The sequence below is a fragment of the Megalobrama amblycephala genome, linkage group LG18 (genome assembly GCF_018812025.1).
Source record: "Megalobrama amblycephala isolate DHTTF-2021 linkage group LG18, ASM1881202v1, whole genome shotgun sequence".
Taxonomy (NCBI): Eukaryota; Metazoa; Chordata; class Actinopteri; order Cypriniformes; family Xenocyprididae; genus Megalobrama; species Megalobrama amblycephala.
Window position 1 is genome coordinate 14,562,543 of NC_063061.1, and position 26,166 is coordinate 14,588,708.

Consider the following 26,166-nt stretch of genomic DNA (forward strand, 5'->3'; position numbering starts at 1 on the left):
TTGAATGGCCCAGCCAGAGCCCTGACTTAAACCAATTGAGCATCTCTGGAGAGACAAAAAATTTAAGGGGGTCTGAATACTTTCCGTACCCACTGTATATGATATGTGTGTATGAGGAAACATATCTGTACATGTGTGTGTTGACATACACTATAAACAACATGGCTATAGTATTACAGTCCTATAGTCTACTATAAAAAAACAAATCAGTACTAAAGCCTAACGACAGTCAAAGAAGAATCCTTAAGGGAATGAGGGTATTTCTTTTTGGAGTTCCAATGAAATAAGATTAATAGCCACTCAAAACTCTGAGTCAAACCTCAAACTGTGCCCGTAATGAGCAGAACAGTAAACCCAGCATGATTCAAAAGATTCACACTACCTCTCACCTTCCTGAGAGGATGGTGATTCACCCCAGAGGCAGAGAACAAACTCTTCTGAGTGAGGGATCATGGGGTGACAATTTTTGTAGAATTTGCATCATTTTTTTTTTAACATGAAACAAGTGATAACCTACCAGAAGCACAAAAATATCACAATGTACACTGTGACAGTAATATTAAGGCTTTTTTTATGTCTTTGTTGTATGCTGATGCTCTAAATGGTTTGTGGTTACAGAGTAAAATGGGAGCGAATGGACCTGAAGGAGAGCAGCCTAGCACCTACATATTTTCGATATAACCGAAACCCATTTCCATCTTATAGTAAAAACGGTAATTGAAACCATGATTATAGTTAACTGAATCTAAAACTAAAACTATAAAAATAATTTTGTTGCTAGAAATAAAATAAATGTTAACTGAAATAAAATAAAATATTTAAAAAATATATTTTATTACTGATAAAATATAGTTTATCACATGTATATTACAGTTTGCAAGGCAGTATTTCTCATTTAACTTGATGTACTGAAATTAAAACTGACATAAAAATGAATAAAAACTATATACTGTAGAAATATTAAAAAAAAAACAAAAAAAAAAAACACTAAGACTTTATATATAACTATATTTCACAAATTTGACTTAAATATCCTACAATGTGACTTTAAACTCATAATTAACTTTTATAATTTTACTTTGAGGAAACAAGCTTCCATATAAAATGCACAGCTATAAGCCATTTGTAGTGGTAACCATTCATAGCCTGACACAGCCATATACAGTAAGCTCAACCAATGGAATGAATTCGGGTTGAGACTATCTATTTGGATGACCAAAACAATCATGTTTGCAATTCTGTTTAGTGAGAATAGTGGGGAAAAAATCTGCACACTTCAGCTTAATGTCACTTACCTCAGGATCATTTTCTGCATACAAACACAAATCAAAAAACACATGCACACCATTTCATTTTGATGACACTGATGACTTGTAATTCACACTCATGTGACACATTGCCAGATCAGAAGAACAGAAATCAAAAAACAACTCTAGTAGTATTGGAAAAACTCACCAGGATGGTGGTGACTATGTAGGTCCTGTTTTGCAGTCCGTACGTCTCATTGAGTATGTTGCTGTAAGTAGCTGTGTTCACATATTTCTCATGTTGGTTCCAGTAGCCCACCTGCAGGCAGAAGGGAGGAATATCACAGCAGCACACAGAAATTTCAGAGACGCTATTTTTAGAATGTTAAATATTCATATTGACGGCTTAAGAGGAGCTGTAATCACTTGAAATGCATACACGGCTCTTTAAGCCTTCCTGTGACTAACACTTCATTCGCTTTCATCACAGTCAGTGCTAAAGTTTCAGGTGCAACCTCAGGTTAATCATCACAAATCAAATTTATGTCAGGAGAATGTCAAGCACTGATGTGTTTTCAAATTTTGAGTTAGATGTCAGAATGTCCAATTATTGGGATGCGTTGTAAGTGTGAACCCCATTTGTGTGCGAGCAAGGAAAAAAAAGAGTCGATTTACTTTCTTGGGTCCATTTGGGCCAAGATCCATCACGCTGACAGTGAAGTTGGTCCGATGTCCTTTGTCATTAAACTGAACATGTCCTGTAAGTCCTTCAAACTGCACCTACAGAGAGAATCACACATAATCGGATTGTTCATAACTGAAATCGTCATATATCGCAAAGGCTGTGATTTAATTCAATACGTATATTATAAGTATATAATATAAAATATAAGTATATTTTTAACCTGGAGCTTAAAAAAAATTTGCAATTAGATTTTTTCCCAAAATTGTGCAGTTTCCCAAAACCCAGTTCTGGGTGATCATATTGGCTCTGCCCAAGCCCCTAAAAATTTTTTTGGTCTTGAACCAGAAACCCAATAAGAAAAGAGATGCCGATAAGGAGTTAGTCTAAAATGATTGTATTTACAAACAATATATCTTTGAACGATTGCTAAGAATTTCATCAGAAAATGGATAAAACAAAAGCAGTTTGTGATTGCATAAACATGCTGAATACAATTACTCTGGATGTTAAGATGACCCTGATGCACTTATATTTGTTTGTGGGCAGGTTATATAGAAACGTAGTGTGTTATTTCATTGTTGAGGTTTGCAGGTCCCCTGACTATAGCATTCTTTTGGTTACCTGCTGTAAGGCTCTCTGAATGTCGATGCCCTGGCCCCAGGGTGCAGGAGGGTTAGCCAGACACTCTCCTGCATTCCCTCTGCGAGAGATATCAATGCGCTGCTTTCTCAGGTTCTGGAAAGCAGTGGCCATGACAGTCACCCCGTCATACGTGAGCGCTCCCGTGTACTGAGACATTCCACAGACACGGTTTCAAATGAAAATTTAGGAAAAAAAGATAAAGGAATTTATTCACAACATTTGGATTTCACAGTGAGTATCTTGTCCTGCTGAAAAGACCAGCATATTTTGGTATGTTTCTTTGGTAGCAAGTAGTAAGATTTTCTTGATCAACCATCTTTACCTCTAAAATGCATTAACCAAGCTGGATGAAAAGGGAAATTCAAGGTCTTTTCAGCAGGATACACACCTTTCCATCATGATAACATGTAAAATATTTCATATTAAGACCTTGCTTTACCTTGAGCCTCCTTTTGGGACTTTTCAAGTCTTTACTGTCAAACTCCAGCCAGTCCTGTATTGTCCTGCTGACATTAGGATTTGTGTAGTTCATGAGCTGGAAGCCTGTCACATTGGCACCTCCCTTCCTGAATTCTGTGAGATTAAGATCCAGAAATCCCTGAAGGCAAACACATCAAAATCTCCATTTACTCATACATTTAACATCCATTTATTCACATGTCTATCATCGATCCTTCTTTGATACACAGTCCAACGCGTAGCATAGAAAGTTTCAGGACTTTGTGTACTCTAATATAAGCAAATCCAATCATTTTATTCTCAGAAATGTATTAAGAAATGGTTTCAGGGATTTAGGACTATTGTAAAGTGAGTTAGAATGTTTTACACTATCTATTGCAGCAATAGGTAAGATATCAAAAGATGTAAAATAGAGCTATAAAACACAATATGAACCCATAATTAAAGTCAGAACACTTTTTTTACATAGACATAATTACATACTCTTAGATTAAATCTTAGAAAAATACCCAAGAGAAACTAGGGCTTTATGGCACGGTTATGGTTAGAGTTATCAGTATAATGTGACATGGTTAAAAGAGAGTCATTGTTAGAGCTAATGATACAGTGACTGACATGCATAGACTTACATAGATATGCATGCTGGGTAAATATCATGTGTGATAACAGCTAATTGTATATGTGTTTGTGTATATTTTAGTTCATTTGGGTGACCCATGCAGCGATGAACCCCAGGGGACTCTATCATGCAATGTGTTGCATCCTTGCTGCTTTTATCATAATTGGTTATGGGATGACATCTTTTTTCATCATTGCTGAATTATGCACTTGGCAAAAGAGTGTTGCGGTTTGGAGGATTTTCTTCTTCTTTTCTTCCCCTCACAGAACCCAATTATAAATTTACAATGCTTCCTGTGAAGTCACAGTTCATGAGTGCTGTATTACAGTTTCTTCAGTTGGCCAGTTATGTTTTCTGAGCAACTAAGTAATTCAGTGAACTGCTTAATTCATTGGCAGCCCTAAAATATTTAAACCATCCTGAAAATCTAAAACTGAAACTAGAAAAACAAACAAACAAACAAAAAAAACCTAAAATAAAACATTAATAACAAATTCTAAACTACCATAATACTGAGAGGCATATTATATATCTATATAGCAAGAGTAAAAAATAATCAAAATGTAATAAATATTTGTAAAATAAAATAAACTATCACAATGCGATTATTACGGAAGAGGATTAGGACCAAGCAATAATAAAAAAATAAAACCATCTCGAGATTAAAGTTGTTAAATTTAGAGAAAAAAGTCAAGATAAAATGTTGAGAATAAACTCGTTAAATTATGAGAAAAAACTCTTTAAATTTCGAGAAAAAAGTCGAGATAAAATGTTGAGAATAAAGTCATTAAATTACGAGAACAAATTCGTTAAATTATGAGAAAAATGTCGTTAAATTTCAAGAAAAAAGTTGAGATAAAATGTTGAGAATAAAGTCATTAAATTACAAGAAAAAAAGTTGTTAAATTACGAGAAAAAAAGTCGTTAAATTACAAGAACAAATTTGTTAAATTATGAGAAAAATGTCGTTAAATTTCGAGGAAAAAAGTCAAGATAAAATGTTAAGAATAAAGTCATTAAATTATGAGAAAAAAGTTTTTTCGACATTTTATCTCGACTTTTTTCTCGTAATTTAATGACTTTTTTCTCATAATTTAATGACTTTATTCTCAACATTTGATCTCGACTTTTTTCTCGAAATTTAATGACATTTTTCTCATAATTTAATGAATTTTTTCTCATAATTTAACGACTTTAATCTCGAGATAGTTTTATTTTTTTTATTATTGCTTGGCCCTAATCCTCTTCTGTAGATTATGCTTTGTGAGAAACTATTATTTTGTTACTCCACTGAAATGCTTAATGCAGGGTATTATTCATATTAAAATAGAAACTGAACTAAAAAACTGAAGCTAGGGATAAAAAAATAAAGATAATTAAAATAAAACATAATAACATAAAATATGAAATAAAATAAAATAAAATAAAATAAAATAAGAAGTGCAACATACAACACCACCATCAGCTTGTCTGAGCGTTGCGATTCCAGTCAATGTGTAAGAGGTTAACCAACAATACATCTTAAGTAGCCTCAAGGCTCATAGTTCATTTATGCAGACCAAAAAGGGCTGTAAGATGCAGGATACTTCACTTACCAGGTTTGCTAGTATGTAGTGGTAGTTCTTCAAGTTCTTTTTTTGCGCTGCAATCTGAAAGACAAATGCAACATACATGAGAGCATAAAAGCGCAACTCTCTCTCACTGTCAGCTAATGGCAGGCCTCTTTCATTCAGTGCCAATTAAAGTTTTTAGCCTGGCTCTCTAAATAGCAATGAATAGGTCCTATCATTCAGGACTTAATTGCACACCCTCCCAAGCTCACTGAGTGTGGAATATCTGTGATCAGAAGGAGCAGTCGGAACTACACGAGATGGAAGGGAGGAAAGAAAGATTTGGCATCTGTCACCATAGGAAGTCCAATTATAGGACTTAATGACTACATGCGCATGAAGACCGCAGGAACACCTGTGAACAGCAGCGGCCCTCTGGAATCACACCGTCAGGGTTAATTGTATCGAATGCTGATTTCTGATCACTTGGTTTGGCAGTGGTTTCTTTGAGATCTTGTCAGTCTGGATGGCGAGTGGTGAGGAGAGTAATTGCCTTGGTGAGTCTGAAGGTGGAATTCATTGTTTCTCAAATCATTTTCTCGCTTTTCTGGGAAAGACATGGCAGAACTTTAAAGTTTACAGAAATATCATCTGCTAAGTAAGAAGACATGCAATGTTCCATAATAAACTTAACATAAAATTTCAGACTGTGTAAAAAGAAATTGAGATGTATGTCCTGGAGTAACTTCTTTTACCAGTAAAGTCCAGATAATACACTGTACATTAAGAAATATGAAAACAGGGTTTTGACAATACATGGAATCCCTCCAGAAACTTCCTAAGAAATGAAATAGGGATAGGGCAGATGCAATAAATGATTAACAGATGTGTAAATGTAAAGCAGTAGAGTGTTTAACTAGGAAGCCTTTGTACGTGTGTTAAGGCTGTAGCTTTTTTTTTTTTTTAAATATTATAATTCTGTATCCTGCTACTTTACTAAATGTTAAATCCAGATGAAACTCCTCAGATTACAAAGTTTCCACCCTTTTTGACCAATTAATTTCCATCACATTCACTTGTGACATTTGCCAGTCGATTGTGATTACTAGACACTACTATTTTAATGATCTTTCAGAAATCATTCTAATATGCTGATTTGCTGCTCAAGAAGCATGTATTATTGTCAGGGCTTGACAAATGCGGGTAGATTTCAGCATTGGCGGGTAAGACAGCCACTTCCACTTGCCACTTTGGCGGGTTGAATATAATTTCAGCCTACAGCCTAATCAAAGGTAGCCAAGCTCGACGTATCACAAAATTACAATCCGAACACAATTCGTTATTGATTAACTTGCAGTTAGTGAAGGCGGGAAAGGCAGAATCGCACTGAATGACACACAACAGAAGCTGGATATGTGTCAGTATATTACATCCATGCATTCAGCAGCCCAAATAAATACCTGTCTGTCATTAATAAATGTTAAATAAACCAACTATATCTGAAAAAAAAGAGTTTAGGCTGTTTAATTTACTATTGTATTTGTAATTTGCTAATTTGCTGCTTTGTTCTTTTTATATAGCTTAACAAAAATAATGTATAAAATGTAGCATATTATGGTCATATTATCCACTCCTTGCCCACCCGTACATACCAGCTAATATAGCTACCATGTTGGCCTAGTCTTGATTTAGGTGGTCAATCTGCATTTGAAAGTTTGAAAGGGTTTTAAATCTAGATTGACTCAAAATCAAGCAATTTTAGCATGCCAAAGTCATTTGTAATCATATAAAATGTAATTTTGCCATTACATGAAATACATTACATTTTGAAATATATTCAAACAGAAAAGTTATTTTAATTTGTAATAATATTTCACAATATTACTGTTTTTACTATATTTTTAGTGAAATAAATGCAGCCTTGGTGGGCAAAAAAACATTAAAAATTGTAATGTTTCCAAACTTCCAAGTACTGTAAGTTTATAAATTATAAACACATAATTACAATCAGATAATATGATTATGTAAATAATCAATACAATAATCATTTTTTATTTAATTAAATTTATATACTTTTTTTATTTCAATTACTTTTTAGGCTTAGAAATCATAATTTAATGAATTTTGGAATCCTGAACTAAGTGCTCTCAGCTTTTCTTTTTTTAAAGGTGCCCTAGAATCAAAAATTGAATTTATCTTGGCATAGTTGAATAACAAGAGTTCAGTACATGGAAATGACATACAGTGAGTCTCAAACACCATTGTTTCCTCCTTCTTATGTAAATCTCATTTGTTTAAAAGACCTCCGAAGAACAGGCGAATCTCAACATAACACCGACTGTTACGTAACAGTCGGGATCATTAATATGTACGTCCCCAATATTTGCATATACCAGCCCATATTCAAGGCATTAGACAAGGGCAGCCAGTATTAACGTCTGGATCTGTGCACAGCTGAATCAACAGACTAGGTAAGCAAGCAAGAACAATAGCGAAAAATGGCAGATGGAGCGATAATATCTGTCTGACTGTCTGGAACTGATATTTGTAAATGTAAATCGAAATAAATATTTCATTAGCATGTTGCTAATGTACTGTTAAATGTGGTTAAAGTTACCATTGTTTATTACTGTATTCACGGAGACAAGAGCCATCGCTATTTTCATTTTTAAACACTTGCAGTCTGTATAATTCATAAACACAACTTCATTTGTATAAATCTCTCCAACAGTGTGTAATGTTAGCTTTAGCCACGAAGCACAGCCTCAAACTCATTCAGAATCAAATGTAAACATCCAAATAAATACTTTACTCACATGATCCGACGCATGCATGCAGTATGCGTGACGAACATCTTGTAAAGATCCATTTGAGGGTTATATTAGCTGTGTGAACTTTGTAAATGCACTGTATTATAGCCGAGAGCTCGTGGGGCAGGAAGCGCACGATTTAAAGGGGCCGCACGCTGAATCGGTGCATAGTTAATGATGCCCTAAAATAGGCAGTTAAAAAAATTAATTAAAAAAAAATCTATGGGGTATTTTGAGCTGGAACTTCACAGACACATTCAGGGGACACCTTAGACTTATATTACATCTTGTAAATCTGGTTCTAGGGCACCTTTAAAAACACATTATTCAATCCATTCTACTGAATTCCACAGATTTTTCCTCAAAATCAAAGCAGAAAATCTGGGAATTCTGTCTGGGTCAACCACCTGGTTATTGGTTCACTATAAAATACTACATACAAAAATGAAAAATGTTCCTAATCATATTTCAACCCTAAGAAATGTATGAAGCATTCACCAAGTTTAAGATGGAATTGAGTCTCTCCAGCTCACAGTCCAGAATGATCTTGTACTCCTTCTTATTTTCCAGATCTTGGATGGTTTTCAAGAATGCCGCCTCCGTCAGGGTGTCAAAGTTTATGGATGTCACCTGCCAGGTCTTCTCGGCGGCAGTGTCCAAAATCTTCTGCAGCACCGTCAGACCTTCAAATACAAAAAAAACAACAACAAAAAAGTCCCAATAAGAAGACTCATATGGCTATAATTAAATATTTGTAACTGGCAGCTGTCTGCATGGATACACATTTGTTTCAGCACAATATGGTAAAGCATCTGTACCTCTTTAAAATATCAGTATTTTAAGACAGTGATGCAGCTCTACGAATATCACTTTAGTGAGGTACTGTAACATTCTGGGAAGTAAAGTCTTGATTTGGAAAAAAACCCCACATGCTCTGTTGAGTCACGTACTCCTGAGGAGAAGCTCTGTCTCCACATTCAGCAGGGGGTCTCCGCTGTTCTGCTCCAGCTCTGATCAACATCTGCTTTCATATCACTTAGAATCTCCTGCTTAGAATTATGGACAGCTAAACACTGAACTTCAAATGTTCCTGTTTTCTTCTGCTTAGGGAAAATTCGGGGTATTTTTGTAAGGAGAAGGACCAGTAGAGACGTGTTTGAAGTTGTTTAGTCTGGACACATTTAAAAAAAAACTTAAGTGATCATAGTCAAATGAAGTATTTATATACGAAATATTCATTTTTTCACTAAACAGTGCTCTTCTATTATTTCTAGCTTGCTTATGCCTGATTCTCAGCGTCACATCCTCTTATATCCATGGATGTTTTTCCTCCGGTGCTTATTTTCAAAGAAAACAGAACCTCACATTGAGGAACTTGTAATCCAGTAGATCAAAAGCCACTACCACCAATTGTTTGAATTGAATAGCTGTGCTTTTCTTAGAGGAAATTAAACAATTTGATATTACTCTGACATTACTCTGCTGAGAGTCAACTTTTAGAGGGCTTGCTGTGAAATTTCATTAGAATCAAACAACCAATTTTATTGGATGTCTCTCATCCTGCAGAGTATTCATAAACATGCACCATTTCAGATCATTTGACTTTTTTATTCAAGCAGTTTATCAAGTTACTGCTTCCCTGCATGTACTGTAGTTTAGTCATGTGATGGCTTCTTGCATATGGAGAGAAACTAATAAAAAAATGAATGACTGATTGCTCTTCAAAAAGGAACTCTTTGAATCTGACAGCTTGTTTCCTGTGCACCAGACACATTGATAGTTGTTTTAATGAAAGATGATTGCTACTCAGTATCATTTGCATGCTTAAGGTGAGTGCTTTCCTAGACTCCTCTGATCTATTGATTTTAACAATGAATTGAACAGAATTAAGCAAATTCCTCCATTTATTAGACTGTTACCTATGGGTCAATGACAAATAAGAGTTTCCAAGATAAAGGAGAAAATATTTAATGTGTGTGCCAAGCTTTCAGAAATGTTTTTGCATTCATAGTTTTATATAGTTTAAAACATTTATACCATTTTCAACAAAAAGTTTCAATTTAAAGTTTTATGACGTAACCATCATGTAAAAAGTAAATAATACTTGACTAATGATTACTTGAAAAACATTATTTTAATAAATAAAAAGTTTAAATATTTTAAAATCATTAGCACCATATGATTTGATTGATTTGGCAGACAGAAGTTTTTTCAAATATTTATAATATTTAAAAAGAAAAATTTCGTTTTTAAATGGGTATTTTTAAATTCCTCACAAAATGTCAGTTTCTTCAAAATGAATACTTTTATATATTTTATTGTCCAGTGTCTTTAATAGTGGTTAAACGGATCGTTGTTGATCCGTGATCCGTACGGACCAAGCCCTCACTGAGCCATCGGATTTTATCAAAATTATCTTAATTGGTGTTCCAAAGATGAAAGAAGGTCTTACGGGTGTAGAACAACATGAGGGTGAGTAATTAATGACTGAATTTTCATTTTTGGGTGAACTAACCCTTTAAATGTACGCCCACCAATAACAACAAATAGAAAAGAAAATGCTTCTAAGTGCCACTGCAGTGTTAAATCAAAATATTTCAGCATTTAAAAGTCATCGGTAACATATAATATGCTGATCAAAAGTGCTATGTGTTTAAAAAGAGATCTGGGTGGTCATGCAGCACTTACCAACTTCAAAAGACAATCTCAGTTAGGCAAGTTCCCTGTCAGGCTCTACCTAGAGGAACAGGATCAAAGCCTGTGCAGTTTTTAAAAAACAAATTATGATGCTTTAATACAGCGATCAGCGTTGGCTTGTGCACGGTTACGATAAGCTCACTGGTCAATATGAAGGACGGAATCTGCAGGCAGCAGAATTTCAACTTCAAAGGCATCAAATCTCCAATTCAACCAAAGGCAACGGCCTTCAAAGCAAAATCTAGATCAATACAGACACCTATAATCACACCTCAGTGTTTGTGAGCAGCACAAATGTAAAACAAAAACGGCCAACCTCCTAATAAAGCCTGACTATGCATTGAGTAGAAAATTAGGCCATGCAAAAGTTCAGCAAGTGAGATGTTTTACTGAAAACTAGCTGGCGCATTTAAATGGGTCAGGAACGCAACATAAACTCAAAGAAATTAATCCAAGACAACGTTAATAAGCCAATTTATGTATTTAAATGAATTTGCATTTATTGTGAATGCTCAGTTGCACTTTCAGTCATGGTTTTGGCTCATAATTGGTGCTGTCATCACAGTTGCTCGTACATTACGGCTCAGTCTCCTACAAGGAAGCTTGGTGTTAGAAAAACATGATTCGTTTTGCTTCACTGTCAAAATATGTATGAAAATTTGTCCATTTTTGTTAACACCATGTCTTTTGAGCAGCTCTTGCATGATTTTTTTTTTTTTTTTTCAAAATGAGGCAACAAAAAATGCTTTTGGTGCTGAATCAACTATATCTAGAGATGAGCAGATAGAAACATTATAAATATAGACACTGATCTTGGCCCACTGCATCCCATTAGCATAATATGTTAACAATGCATATCATTAACTAAAAACAAGACTACAATCTGGACTGTGGCGAACGTAATAAGAGACTCTTGGGTTCAGTTGTCCACACAAAAATATTGCTCTCTGCAGAATATTCATCGAAACTTTTGTCATTAGGATGAAATTTTGCATAACTTATATAATACCCACACTCTTCACTGCACTGCTGTCAATAAGAGTCCAAAGAAATCTTTCATTTCACACCTCTCTGTAAAATAACAGATTAAAAAGAGATTTGCTAATTATAGAATGAGTACTTGGATTATTATGCAACAGAAGCCAGAATTAGGTTTGTCATTGAAAAAGCTGTGAGACAGCCATTGCATTCACTGGCATTCATTAAAAGACTGTATCGGATTGCCTTTTGAAACGCCTCTACAGCCTTGGCCACACCAACTCTCTACCCTTTCCTGACGCTTGCATCTCGGCAGCTATGTAACTGTCTCGTGCCACAGAGCAAACCAGCTTTATCTCCCACCGAGCAGCACTAACCCTCAGATAAGACGGAGGGAGAAATGGACGGTGCGTTCTGTCCGTCTCCCGTTAGTGTTGCCTAGCACGACTGTGCCGTTGATGATAAGGCGATAGGTTTAGGGATTGTCTTGGAAGAGCAGAACTGGCTTGATATCACCTGCTCTCCCTGTGCTTCTTCAAATATCTCACGCACAGGAACAAATTGAATTTCTCTCCTTCTCCTTTTGAGTCCAAAGCAGTGTTTTCCTTGTCTCCTTCAACAAAGCCGGCTGTGTGTTTACAGGCCCTAACTCTATTATCTGGGTCTTTGAGGAGATAGCACACATGCGCCGGGCTCATCATGCTTCAGCTTGGTAAACATCTGTGTGAGTTGGCAAGGGCAGATTTGGGGGGTTGTGATCACTAAACTGCTGCAAGCTCCACAGATGATGCTCGTCCCATCTGCAACGGCTTTGAGATGTCATCTCTGAGCACCTGACAAATGATGCAGCAAACATTTTAGTGTGAGACCAGGTTATTGTAGCAGTGGTTACAGATGGTAGTAAAGAAAACACAACACCTCACTTTAAAATGCCTTTTTGCGCTATATTACATGTTGAAAATATCTATTAGGGACTTGAAGTGTTTCTAAAAGTTGGCTTTATATAAAACTGCAGCATACTAATTACAGCACTGCCATAAAAAATAAAAATCAAGACGAACATGTCAACCGCAATAATACAAAAAATGATGCTGAAAACAGTGATGCACAAGCACTGGACAAAGACGACCATCTGAATATGTACATTAAAAAAATATGTAAGAATTAGGAATGCATGACATTAAAATTCCAGGCAATAGCGATAAGATGATAGTTATTCATGTTATGGCTAATAACCAATAATGGCTGATATTAAAATTCTATACTCTTTTGTCTAATAGTATAGAAATAAATCACTAAAAACTAAAATCAGTCTTTTAACCCTTTCAAGCGTGAGTTTAAAATATTCTAACTGTCCCCCCAGAGTGAGTTTTTTTAAGGCGACCGTTATTTAAGAACGTTTGCCTTTAATGTTTCCATAGCGACGCGTCATGCGTGTCACGAGCGCTGAGCGCAGCCACAATAACACTGTATGACAGGTGGATCGCTATTATTTTGTTTTTCCTTGTTTATTTAAAATATTCACAAACTTGCTTTCCATGTTATCAACTATCTGATATTCCGATCCTCAAATATGTGTAAGTGAGTGTGTTCTGTCGTTTAAAATCCTTTATAAATGATCTTTATCTTGATCTATAACGCGAGATGGGCGGCGCCATCTTAGTTTGCCCCGCAGTTCGCAGAGTCCTGTCAGTCGGATTTACAGCAGGTGAATTCATCATTTTCTCCCGAAATATATGCAAGTAAGTGGCTGGTGAACTGGAAGAATAATAGAGTAAACTTTATAGTTACTTGGGCCCATTATGTGTGTCTGATATGAATAAATGTCGGCAAATTGTATATGAATGGATTGTTATTGCTCCTTCCACTGATGTCTGACATCAGTGTGTATTTTATAAACTCTAAATATATTGTTTTAATGGTGCTTATGCATATTTAAATGTCTGAAACCCTAAAAGAAACGTTATGTGGCTGAAAACACTGCATAGTTGTGATATATGACAAGAGCTGCGCGCGTCCGTCTCACAGTAAAAGCGCGAAAGCGCAGTTTGAATCTGGCAGTTATGTGACGTCGCTGAACGTTCGAAATCCCATATGTGGGACCGTACGCCCAGGGGCACTGAAATAAAAATCCCATATGTGGGACCGTACCGCTCAAAGGGTTAAATAATACAAGTGAATTTAGGCATCACAACATTATAATATACACTCTGAAATATGTGACCGTGGACCACAGACATCATCTGAAACCTGAATAAATAAGTTTTCCATTTATGTATGGTTCGTTAGGATAGGACCAAGATACAACTATATGAAAATCTGGAATCTGAGGGTGCAAAAAAATTAAAATATTGAGAAAAATTGCCTGTAAAGTTGTCAAAATGAAGCCCTTATCAATGCATATCCACTCACAAAAATAAATTAATATATTTAAGCTAGGAAATTTACAAAATATATTCATGGAATATGATCTTCACTTAATATCCTAATGATTTTTGGCATAAAAGAAAAATCAATAATTATGACCCATACAGTGTTGGCTATTGCTACAAATATACCTGTTCGACTTATGGCTGGTTTTGTGGTCCAAGGTCACATATGGATATTCATTTTGATATTTAACAATAATTAAAATTATTAGTGTTTTTAAAGACTAACTTTAAGTGAGTGTTAGATGACAGCAAACATAATCTAAATATGAAAACAGAACGAGCATGCACGCTTAAAGGTGCAATGTGTAAAATTTAGGAGGATCTATTGACAGAAATGCAATATAATATACATAACTATGTTTTCAGTGGTGTACAAAGACCTTACATAATGAACCGTTATGTATTTAAAGGTCCCGTTTTTAGTGGTTTTTTGAAGCTTTAATTGTGTTTATAGTGTGCAATATAACGTGTTCATGTTTCGGGTGTAAAAAAACACAGTATTTTTCACATAATTTACTTATCTGTATACCGCTGTTTCCACTGTCATAAAAACGGGCTGATGACTTCCTTGTTCTATGAAGTCCCTCCTTCAGAAATACGTAACGAGTTCTGATTGTGCCAGCGGTTCCTGTGTTGTGATTCGACAGCAGCTTAGCGCTCCTTGCCCGGAAAGGTCAAGCCTCTTACCATAACGTGGAGATGCATGCGCTCAGTGTTATTGTAAACATGTCTTTAATTTTACCCTATAAATTTGAGCCGGAATCAGACCCGGTGATTAGACTGCGGGATGAAAATAACAGCGTTTCGACGACATGGCGACAAACACACTCTACAAACGCAACTCTTGTGTATTCCTGTGGGCGGAGGTTAGTCAAAAAACTGTTTTAGTGACGTCATTAAAGAAGGAAGTAGAGGGACGTAGTCCAAACTGGCCGTTCGATGTAGGTGACTTCTGTTAAATAAAATATCTCGCTTGGCATTGAACTTTGAGCTTTAAAATTTTACAGATTTTATTTATACTCTAACAACAACATTACACACTAACTAAAGTTTGAAACATGGGATCACGAAGAACGGGACCTTTAATATCTTAGAATGAGCCATTTCTCTCTACATACACCGCGGGTCCATCAAGTCATCATTTTGCACCGGCATGTTTCTACAGTAACCCTAAACGGACAAACTACTCTACAGAGCTAGTTTCGTCACTAAGTTCGAAGGTGTTTTTAGAGGCAGCTTGCATCATCACTACATTGAATAGGCACAAAGAATAAGAAGTAGAAGTAGTAGTAGTCGTCTGGTTTATTCGAAGCAGAGACTGTTCTTTGTTAGAAGTAAAAAGAAACCTCATTGCTAGACTGGCTACTCTGCTGTCTCAGATGACATCTTTGTCTTTGTGTCGACCAGACGGCCACCGTAGCTTTTCTAAAGTGCTTAGAATGGGAAGGGTGAGCACGGTGCCGAGCCATTGGTTTCAAGTCGCAACCTCACTGCTAGATGCTGCTAAAATTTACACATCACACCTTTAACTCCCTGAGGTCTGAAAACACGCTGGCGCGTTTTGCAGGATTTTTTTCACATTGCAGCAAAACAAACTTAAAATACTCCGTCATTTCTTGTCATAGAGACATAAGTAATATATCAATTGAAACTATAGAATGTCTTCTTTTATTTGTATACACTCAGAGTAAAAACACAATGTTGTGCTTTTTGTAAAATGAAGAAAACTAACATGATGCGTGATCTCTCCTCTCCCTCTGAACGAAGTCCAATCTGATAGTTCTCAGAAAATGAACTGTAACCTATGAATACTAATGACAAAAAAAATGACACTTACGTCTAAAGAAACGTTGAAATGTCAGGTTTTAAATCGTGCAAGTCAAATCGAAAACAAACATTCTGTGTTTATGTAATCTGTATGAAAAGAGAGCCATGTCAGAAGTCTGTGATTCAGCTCATTATCCGCTAATGTGGCCACGCCCACGGAGCCAGCGCTATTCAGACGCAAATTCAGAGGCAATACATGCATTCATCGTCTCAATCGTGTATTTATTGTCTTGAAAAGTGTTTATTTGGATGTTAAAGCAATGGTTAGCGATCTCTAGAAGACATTAGTTCCTAGTTCCTTTTCTTCTTTATATAAATTTGTGGCCTAAAGGTGTACAGAGAGCGCCCTCCGGCTGCAAGTATGAATTAAAAACACCATTCCTGAAATGTCCTCTTCTTCTTTAGAATAATTTGTGGACTAAATGTGTACAGAGAGCGCCCTCCGGCTGCAAGTATGAATTGAAAAAACAGTATCCAGCACTCATAGTGATGACTATAAATATTGAATAAATATTACTTCTCAGTATAGAAAATTGACATAAATATATAAGAATCCATCAATATTTATCCAAATGTGCATGCTTTTAAGCTAAAAGCCTATATGAAATGCCATAGAGGTAACATAATTGTTCAGACACTTTGCATCACAGAAATACATTTTATTTTAAAGAATATAATAGAATACCATTATTTTAAATTGTAATAATATTTCACAGTATTGCTGTTTATGATGAGCTGAGACATTATTACAGAGGTTTTTTTTCACAGCCTACCTGACTGAAAGGCCTCATTAATATGCAAGTCATTTCAGGTCATTATTATGTGATTCTTTTGTCTTCTCAGGTGTAAATGGCCCATTATTCATGCAGATTCACGCCTCCATGCATACTGTGTTTCTTGACAAAAAGTGTCTTACAAAAACTAAATCAATATATTGTATTATATGAAGGAGTAGGCAGCATAATTTTTACATAATTCTGAAGTAAAAACTCTAGTCTACAACCTCCAATACCCAGAAGTCTTGTGAACACAGATTTAATATACTTTTTTTGGCCTTATTTCAGTGACTTAAGTTTTTTGTTTTTTCAATAACCACGCATAAACATTATTCCTTCAAAAATACAAACATGTTCCTCACATATTATTGTAGCCTAGTTTGTGCTGAATACAGTGTAATGACACTTTTGTCATTTATATGTTTATGAACAACTGAAAAAAGCACAAATGTCAGGGCATGTCAAAACTTCTCCAAGCCCCAAATCAGCCTCAGACTCCAGAGGGTTAAATATCATAAAAATAAAATATTAAAAATAAAAAATCTCTATTGCTGCTAACTTATATACTATGCATATATAATTAATCGGCATGTAATAAATGATTTGATTAAAACAAGGGAAAAAACATTCTGACAGATTTTGTGTCAGCAGAGACTAAGTACAGTTATGATTACATCTGCCATGTTCTACTACATATAACATGACATAAACAATTTCACACACACACACACATATACGCACACAGGAGTTACTTAAAAGGTTTAAAATAACCTAGAGACTGAGTACTGCTGTATCCAGGCAACAGGAGAGCAGTGGGGGCTTCTAGAGGTAGTTGTTGTATTTGTGTGTGGATGAAACACTAAGTGACCTTGTGCTCCTAGTTCAGCAGTGGCAAACATCTGCACGACATGTGAATCAATAACATATGTTTTATGATTGAGATTTTACTTTATATTATTCAGAGTGGGGGGGCAGTGTAGACAAATGTAATATTGTGTAACGTTATGGGGGGATTCAGGGATTCAGACAGTGTTGTTATTTGCACATGCTTTCTGTGTTTTTTTAGTGCTGATTCACTAAAGGAATTATGCAAATCAGATAACGGCACAAATGCTGCCACAAAATCTGTACATCAATGTGCAGCATCTCTCCACCACTGCAATCCAGACACCTTTGGCTCTTTAAAATGCTTGATTACACCACGCATATGGATATATGGCTGGTTATGATGTTCTTCTCCATCATTTGATGAGTGAATCCTGCCATATTCAATAGACAATGCACACAGATACCGGTTTTTAATGAAGTTCTGTGTACCAACTGCTTTCTGTGAATGGTAATGATGGGAAGTTAATTTCACCATGCAAACAGAGCTGTTCAGATTGTAGTCTTTAAACCGGGAAAAGAATTAGCATTTTCTAGCCACTGGTTCCCATGGGAACTTCATATAGGTTTGTAGATTAGTATTTAACTTTTATAAAATAAGGTCTCAAGATTATTTGACAAGCCATTTTCAGCAAGCCGAGTTATAAACATGTTAATGTTTATCAATATTAATCTGTAAAATTGAATTAGGGGTGTCGCAATAGGTATTGACGATTACCATGATATTTTAAAAAAAGAAATATTGATGATATGTTAATGAACAAATTTGATAATATTGTAAATAATCTAATCTGGCTAACAGTTCAACATAATACGTGGCGGTATTGCCACCAGTCATAAAACGGAAAAGAAAAAGATGACGACAATGGAGTAGCTACAGATGGGTAGCTACTACTGGAACACAAAATCATGTCGTCAGAGAAGACAGATGAAAGAGAGACACTCTTCCTGTACCCAAAAAAGTTTTCTCACCAATGTGGGATTGTTTTGTATTCTATATGAGGTGTTAGACACCGCAGTAAGTAACTGATCAACAGTAAGTTTTTTTTGTGCGCTTTTGTACAGCTATGGTTACAAATTATCTCTCTCACCTTCATAAACTCATAATTATGTCATTAATTACTCACTCTCATGTCGTTCCACACCCGTAAGACCTTCGTTCATCTTCGTAACACAAATTAAGATATTTTTGATAAAATCTGATGGCTCAGTGAGGCCTCCATTGCCAGCAAGATAATTAACACTTTCAGTGCCCAGAAAGCTACATATTTTAAAGGGGACCTATTATGCAAAATTCACTTTTGCATGGTGTTTGGACATAAATGTGTGTTGGCAGTGTGTGTACATAACCACCCTATAGTGATAAAAATCCATCCACTTTTTTTTTAATCCCCATAAATCATAAGCAGTGTCTCAGAACAAGCCGTTTCCAGATCCCTGGCAGTGTGACATCACAAAAGCCACAGGCCCCGCCCACGAATGTTGACAGACACTTACGTTTGAACATAGAACCGCCCTGAGCACGTTCACAGCGAGTTGTACACAGTCCGCCATTGCTGCACTGACGAGAACGTCTCCCGAGTGTTTTAGGTGTTCTGTAGCTGGATGGATTAATCTACAGAGCTCTCTTCATTTACTACCTAAATCTGAGCTGCTTAAAACGAGGTGGATAAACTTTCCAGTAAAATGCTCCCTCAGTTCTGTCGAAATCCGTTTATGTCTCCGCGAATCATTTCACACCGGACTGCTTAGTGAACGAATATCAATACAAAGGGACAATACAAAACAGAGACTGTGCTAAAAATGTGTTACTCAAGGAGGATATACAAGTAAAAACTGTTCATGATCCTGCTTACATTCTCCAGAGTGATACTGGATATGGCAGTAATGAAGGTGAGAGCACTTTATTACAGTTCATCTGAGTTTATTTACGGATATAAAGTTTACCAGTTTATTAAGCACCACCCGAAAGGCATAAGGTCTTTATATATTCGTTTACTGTTAGTTTTAACGAGTGTTTCTGTGTTCTTCGCTGTGTATGTTGATAATGATAATACAAGGAAAAGAGAGCGAGTTTATGGATAATATTTTAATGCACACTTGCAGTGTTTTATTAAGCTCTTACAATGATTTTCTAGAGTGAAAACGGACGCTTCATTTTTTGTGTTAAGTACAATAAACGTCATAAAACTCATTTGTATAGTTCTGGCCATCATTCGGACGGTACAACAGGCCTGTACTAATATAGTTGATAAAAACAAGAAGACAATATAAGTTCTAATCGTAATTTTAACTAAACTATACCTGTTCTATCTCCATGCAGCATATATTCGCAGTTTCTGACATTATAGAGCGTCCTGACTGAATCCTGTCACCAGAGAATCAGCTCGTAAAGCTCCGCCCTCTTAGGCCGACTGCAGCAGCTCATTTGCATTTAAAGGGACCACACTGAAACGGCTCATTTTTGCTCAACCACTAAAAGTGGCAATTTTAACATGCTATAAAAAATTATCTGTGAGGTATTTTGAGCTAAAACACTCTGGGGACATCAGAGACTTTTACATCTTGTAAAATGGGGCATAATAGGTCCCCTTTAAACAGTTAATGTGACTACAGTGGTTCAACCTTAATGTTATGAAGTGACGAGAATACTTTTTGTGAGCCAAAAAAACAAAATAATGACTTCTAGTATAATATCTAGTGATGGCCGATTTCAAAACACTGCTTCATGAAGCTTCGAAGTTTATGAATCTTTTGTTTCAAATCAGTGGTTTGGAGCGCGTATCAAACCGGCAAAGTGAATCATTAGTGAATAGGGGTGTGACGAGATTAAATTGTGACGAGATTTCTCGTCGAGGCGAAAAGCTTTTTATAGAAATAAAAAAACATTTAATTCAGCTGGATAACGGTCGCCGCCGCTCCATATTCACAGAGTACGTGCGATCGCGAAAGTGAAAGTAAACGCGAGCACGTATTCAAACGCGATGTCAATACCCAGCATTTGAAAGTGGCTCCCTGATGCATGCAAATATCTTCCAATATTGAGAGAGTGCTTTGATTATGGTTGCACTTATTGATTGCACTTAAGACTAAAAGAAAACTGGGTCCCACTTTATATTAAGTGGCCTTAACTACTATGTACTTACATCAAAGAATAAGTACAATGTACTTATTGGGTTCATATTGAATTGCAAAACACTTTTTGCTGCTATTGAGGTGGATACGGGTAAGGTTAGGGAAAGCTTTGGTGGTATGGGTAGGTTTAAGGGTAGGGCTAAGGTGTAAGGGATGGGTCAACAGTGTAATTAAAAATTAGATGCTATTGTAGTACATAATATTTTCATCAAAAGATAAAAAATTATATCTAAATCAAAAAAAGAAACTTCCACAGATCACTACAACAACCACAAAGATGTGAGTTACATGCTTGACAGAATGGACAACTGTTGTAGTCCTAATATAGAGGCTTCAGAATTCACAACTGAGGTCAGACAGTGTGTAATTTATGCTGTAGAACAAAACATCAAAGTCTCTTCAAGTTACGTGAACCACAGACCTTATTTTACTCACAAATTGAAGACTGTTATTCTAAAACCCCTTTAGGAAATTCCCAAGGGAAGCCATGGTGAATTAGTCTTCCGGGTTGGTCTACAAATTGATTTCATGACTGAACAGTTCTATAGCACTGAGTTTTGTGAATAGGGCACAATCAATAATGAACCTAATTTACATAGAAATGAGGCATGTTTGTGCAGAAAATAATGACAATGATGTTATTTAAATATGGTGCAACGCTATTCCAGTGCATTTAGCACCTGGTTAAACTGGATTGTGGGTGGTTAATGGATAAGACGCAGGTTTTTGTGCAGAAATACTGTGCACGACATTGGCACAAATGTTAAATTAAACTGTCTCTCTTGCTATGGTCTGATGCTCTCATTTGCCTTGGTCGTGAGGATCCGTAAATGATTGCAGTAATGGTTTAGAGTTATTCTCAAATGACAACATGGCAATTTGATAATGACTGGATATGGCAAATATGATGGAGTACCACACACGTGTCTCCACTCACAGGAGAAATATGGTGCAGTCAGTGCTCGTCCATACTCAAATCATAATAGAAGATCTTTCAGTGAACTTCAAACAGATTATAAGAACAATCCTGCAGGAATCAGGGAGCCATAAGTAAAATTACTACACCCGAGGCACTGGAAATGTCAAAGTATAACCCTATTACAAGCCAAGCAGAGCACCTCAACAGGATTACACCAAATCATCACGTTTTTCAAACTTTCCCAGCAATATCCTCTAAAGCTCCTAAATCACAAATCACCAAATCATCTGCAGTTCATCTTTGTGACATCCTGAGCAACCTTACAGAGTATTACAACATTTTATCACGACTGCAACTGCAGTGGCAATGCAGATACAGAAAAATAATGAATTAAATATTTACCTCACCCTGAAAAAGTTGTGGGAGCACTACTCATAAATTCAGTTTTCATTACTGCACTTGTGAAACGGCATGTTAGCAAGATAAAAAGCCAACCTGAGTCCGAGCTGTACATGTAGACGAACTTAGTCCACTTGTAGTGCTCGACAAGAGCGATCAGAGCATCCTGGAGTTCAGGTCTCAGCTGGATCACAAACTGGTTGTTGGTATCGATGGGGAAGCTGGGCGTGACGAAGCAGACGTGCAGAGCTCCGCAGAACGACATGAGCATGTTCATGGTCTTCCTGTCATACAGGCCGATTATGGCGTAGACTCCTTTGGAGAACTGGGAACAAACTGGGAAGAACACAGGAGAAGAAATGTTAGACTAATGTAATGGACATTAGATTTGCATTATAAAATAAAATTTGAAGAACATGAAACTAAGTAGTACATACATACATACATACATACATACATACATACATATATATATATATATATATATATATATATATATATATATATATATATATATATATATATATATATATATATATATATATATATATATATTTGTAATATCATTTGACAGGGGTTTCCAAACTGGGGTCCATTGAAAATTTGATTTTGCAAAAGATTTACAAAAACGTTTTCAGTTTTTAGGACTGAATGTGATAATTTAAGATATTTAAATTTAAACAATTATTTTTTTAACACTGCTTTGAAATAATATCTGTTGTGATAAGCAATATGCAAAGTGGGTGAGAAAAAAAAGCAAAGAAAAAAGATACAAGTAAATATTTTCCTGATCATATTTTAATAACTTGTAGTATTAAACCATAGCATTTATTTCATACAATGGAAGTCGATAGCTACCATCAACTGTCTGGTAAAAGATAAATGTGAGTAAGCTAAATGATGACAGAATTTACATTTTTGAAATTGGGATATAAACTATCCCTTTATCCCTTTAAAGATGTTTGGGTATTTTTTGCTACAAACAAAACAAAAAACACTGAATATGAAAATTGCTGCTGATGCAACTGCATATATAACACTGGATTAAAAGATCAGCTCATCAATATAATACAACATGTGAAACATTCATTAGCACTATATACTGTACTTCCAACATCTTCAATCAATACCCGGGGTTGACATAAGAAAGCTAGTGCTTGGTAGTCAATATGTTATCTAAAATTCTGTCATTATCACCCCCAAAGCACTTCTCCTGAAAAAACAAGACCTCAATATGTCTTGCCCTGTATTCTTCTTTGTAATTACAGTGACAGTGAAACCTCCACCCACCAATCATCTCTGCTCCAGCCCCCTCACAGCCGGCTAAACCCCATGTGCTTAAGAAGCACATGGCAATTGCTTTTTATTGCAGTACTCCTGAAGGGGGCCTGTTTCATGTACTTGTGAGCCCTTTGTTGAAGACAGTGTCAAATCTGGGTCTTCTCAAACAGAAAAGCTCCAGAACACCCTGGAAACATTGAGCATATTGAGTTTCCTTCGTCTTCATCTCAACTCCAAACTGTATCCTACTTTATTCCCTTTTTTTTTTATTCGGTAATTATATAAATGTCCCTCTGGGACATTTCACTGCTCCACTGTCTTTTTTTAAACCCTTGTACATTGCATTCATTAATAATAATGCAGGCATTTTCAGATATAATTATGGCGCATTTGTAATAAAACACTATAGTCTCGCTTACCATAAATTTCAATCTCAGCAGCTAAAATTCAAAAGTGTTTCCAAGCTAAGACCTAAGACCTTCTATTGGCTCCAGCTAACGTATAATTCCAGGGAAGATATGTGCCATTTGCATTCAGATATGTTGGTTCCCCGAGGCTTTGAAGGATGTGCCACAGTTGTGACATTCTTCAGCTCCAAATCTTCCCCTTAGGCAAGCAAACTTTCAAATCAGCCTCAGAAAACAACTCAGATAGCAGATAGCGTTCTCTGCTATGCATCTACAACAGTCTGCACTATTTAAGCTTCATTCCTCCATAATAATGACCCTGATTCTCCCCTCCACAGCACTGATAGTGAGGATTGACAAATGTACTGTCATTTGGAGATATGCATCTTTTAAAACGGGCGATAAAGAGTCAATGTGAGGCTGCACAATGCATTTATCTCAATCATTTGGAAAGATAACGCAAGATTTCTGCGTGCACATCATCTTTATCAGCGTTCTTCATGCCTACCGCAGATAAAAAGGAGGGGGAATCGAAAAGAACTACTAATTTTTTTGTAGTGCTGCTTGGAAGGAGTATCAGGGTTTGAATCTCTGTGTTCGGGTACAGAGCATGTGTATGAATGTATAGTCGGGTTGGGGAGGAGAAAACAAGTTTTCTGCCTGCGGTGATCTCCACGATGTTGAAAGATGTTTGTGACAGGTGGGTCCAGTGTGAGTGATCTCGTCTGATCTTCAGTCACTGCAGTGAAGATGAGAGGAGCTCTGCTGCATCAATCTGTTCCAGCAGCCTCTGTTCTCCTTGCCTTAGGTTATTGAGCAGCTGAGGTAAAAAGGGTGTTTGAACTCATGTACAGTCCTAAGGGAGCTGTGACATGGCTGATAAACCAAAATGGTGACAGGAGACATTTGGGCCAGCCATGGTTAATCAGAGATGCAGATTTGTTCTGGTATTATTTTGACTGAAACGTCATAGCTGAATAAAGGGATAGTTTATCCAAAAATTAACATTTTGTCATCAGTTACCCTGATGTCATTCTGATCCTTTCTTTATATAGCGTAAAATCCAAAAAGGAGATTTTAGGCAGAATGCCCAAGCTTCACCACCTGTTTTCCTTAGAACAAAAGTGAATGGTGATTTTTACTGACAAGCACCCAAAAGGACAAAAATAAAGCACCGTATATGTGGTCCATATGACTCATGCACTATATTCTAAGACATACTGTGCTATACACTCAAAAAAGTATCAGGCAATTGCTACATATTTCCACCTGATCTGACCCTTAAAAATGTAGTCAGCTTGGTTCAAATGATATTAAATATTATTTTTTACTTGAATAAAACAAGTTCTTTCAGATGTTTTTACCTGACAAAACATTTTTACATGGTAGGTTTGTGTAACACCAAAATTTAAGCTGTTATTAGACAAAAAATAGCATCTTAGGATGTGATGTGTCAGTTTAACATTAATGACACAAAACAACATTGAGAGCAGAAGAAAAGATTATCAGCAATTCAACAACTTTGGTCTGTTTCTCACACAAAACTATCATACATCTTCAGAAGATTTGGAATATTAAAATTAAATTAAAAGTTTGTTTTTGAAAGATGCCTCTTGTGTTATTTTAAAGTACCCCTATTTTGGATTTTTGAAAATTACAAAAAACATCCTGCAAAGTTTTAAAGGTGCCATAGAATTGAAAATTGAATTTACCTTGGCATAGTTGAATAACAAGAGTTCAGTACATGGAAATGACATACAGTGAGTAAACACCATGGTTTCCTCCTTCTTATATAAATCTCATTTGTTTTAAAGACCTCCGAAGAACAGGCGAATCTCAACATAACACCGACTGTTACGTAACAGTCGGGATCATTAATATGTATGACCCCATTATTTGCATATATCAGCTCATGTTCAAGGCATTAGACAAGGGCAGCCAGTATTAACGTCTGGATCTGTGCACAGCTGAATCAACAGACTAGGTAAGCAAGCAATAACAATAGCGAAAAATGGCAGATGGAGCAATAATATCTGACATGATCCATGATATCATGATATTTTTAGTGATATTTGTAAATTGTCTTTCTAAATGTTTCATTAGCATGTTGCTAATGTACTTTTAAATGTGGTTAAAGTTACCATCGTTTATTACTGTATTCACGGAGACAAGAGCCGTGGCTATTTTCATTTTTAAACACTTGCAGTCTGTATAATTCATAAACACAACTTCATTCTTTATAAATCTCTCCAACAGTATGTAATGTTAGCTTTAGCCACGGAGCACAGACTCAAACGCATTCAGAATCAAATGTAATACATCCAAATAAATACTATACTTACATGATCTGATGCATGCATGCAGCATACATGATGAACATTTTGTGAAGATCCATTTTGAGGGTTATATTAGCTGTGT

At 36.0% G+C, this 26,166-nt stretch overlaps 1 protein-coding gene across 7 annotated transcripts in view; it reads right to left on the reverse strand.

The window, feature by feature from the left end:
* Positions 1-26,166, reverse strand: part of gria1b (glutamate receptor, ionotropic, AMPA 1b) — a 70,294-nt gene that overhangs the window by 33,259 nt on the left and 10,869 nt on the right. For all 7 annotated transcript variants that reach the window (XR_007181302.1, XR_007181303.1, XM_048166569.1 and 4 more), the window contains exons 3-9: positions 22,157-22,396; positions 8,511-8,695; positions 5,248-5,301; positions 3,014-3,172; positions 2,554-2,721; positions 1,923-2,027; positions 1,456-1,566 (exon numbers count right to left, since the gene is read on the reverse strand). Coding sequence is in view for 5 of the 7 variants with exons in the window: in XM_048166569.1 (XP_048022526.1) it covers positions 1,456-1,566; positions 1,923-2,027; positions 2,554-2,721; positions 3,014-3,172; positions 5,248-5,301; positions 8,511-8,695; positions 22,157-22,396 (1,022 nt within the window). In the remaining 2 variants the exon portion in view is untranslated. The remainder of the gene's footprint in view (positions 1-1,455; positions 1,567-1,922; positions 2,028-2,553; positions 2,722-3,013; positions 3,173-5,247; positions 5,302-8,510; positions 8,696-22,156; positions 22,397-26,166) is intronic.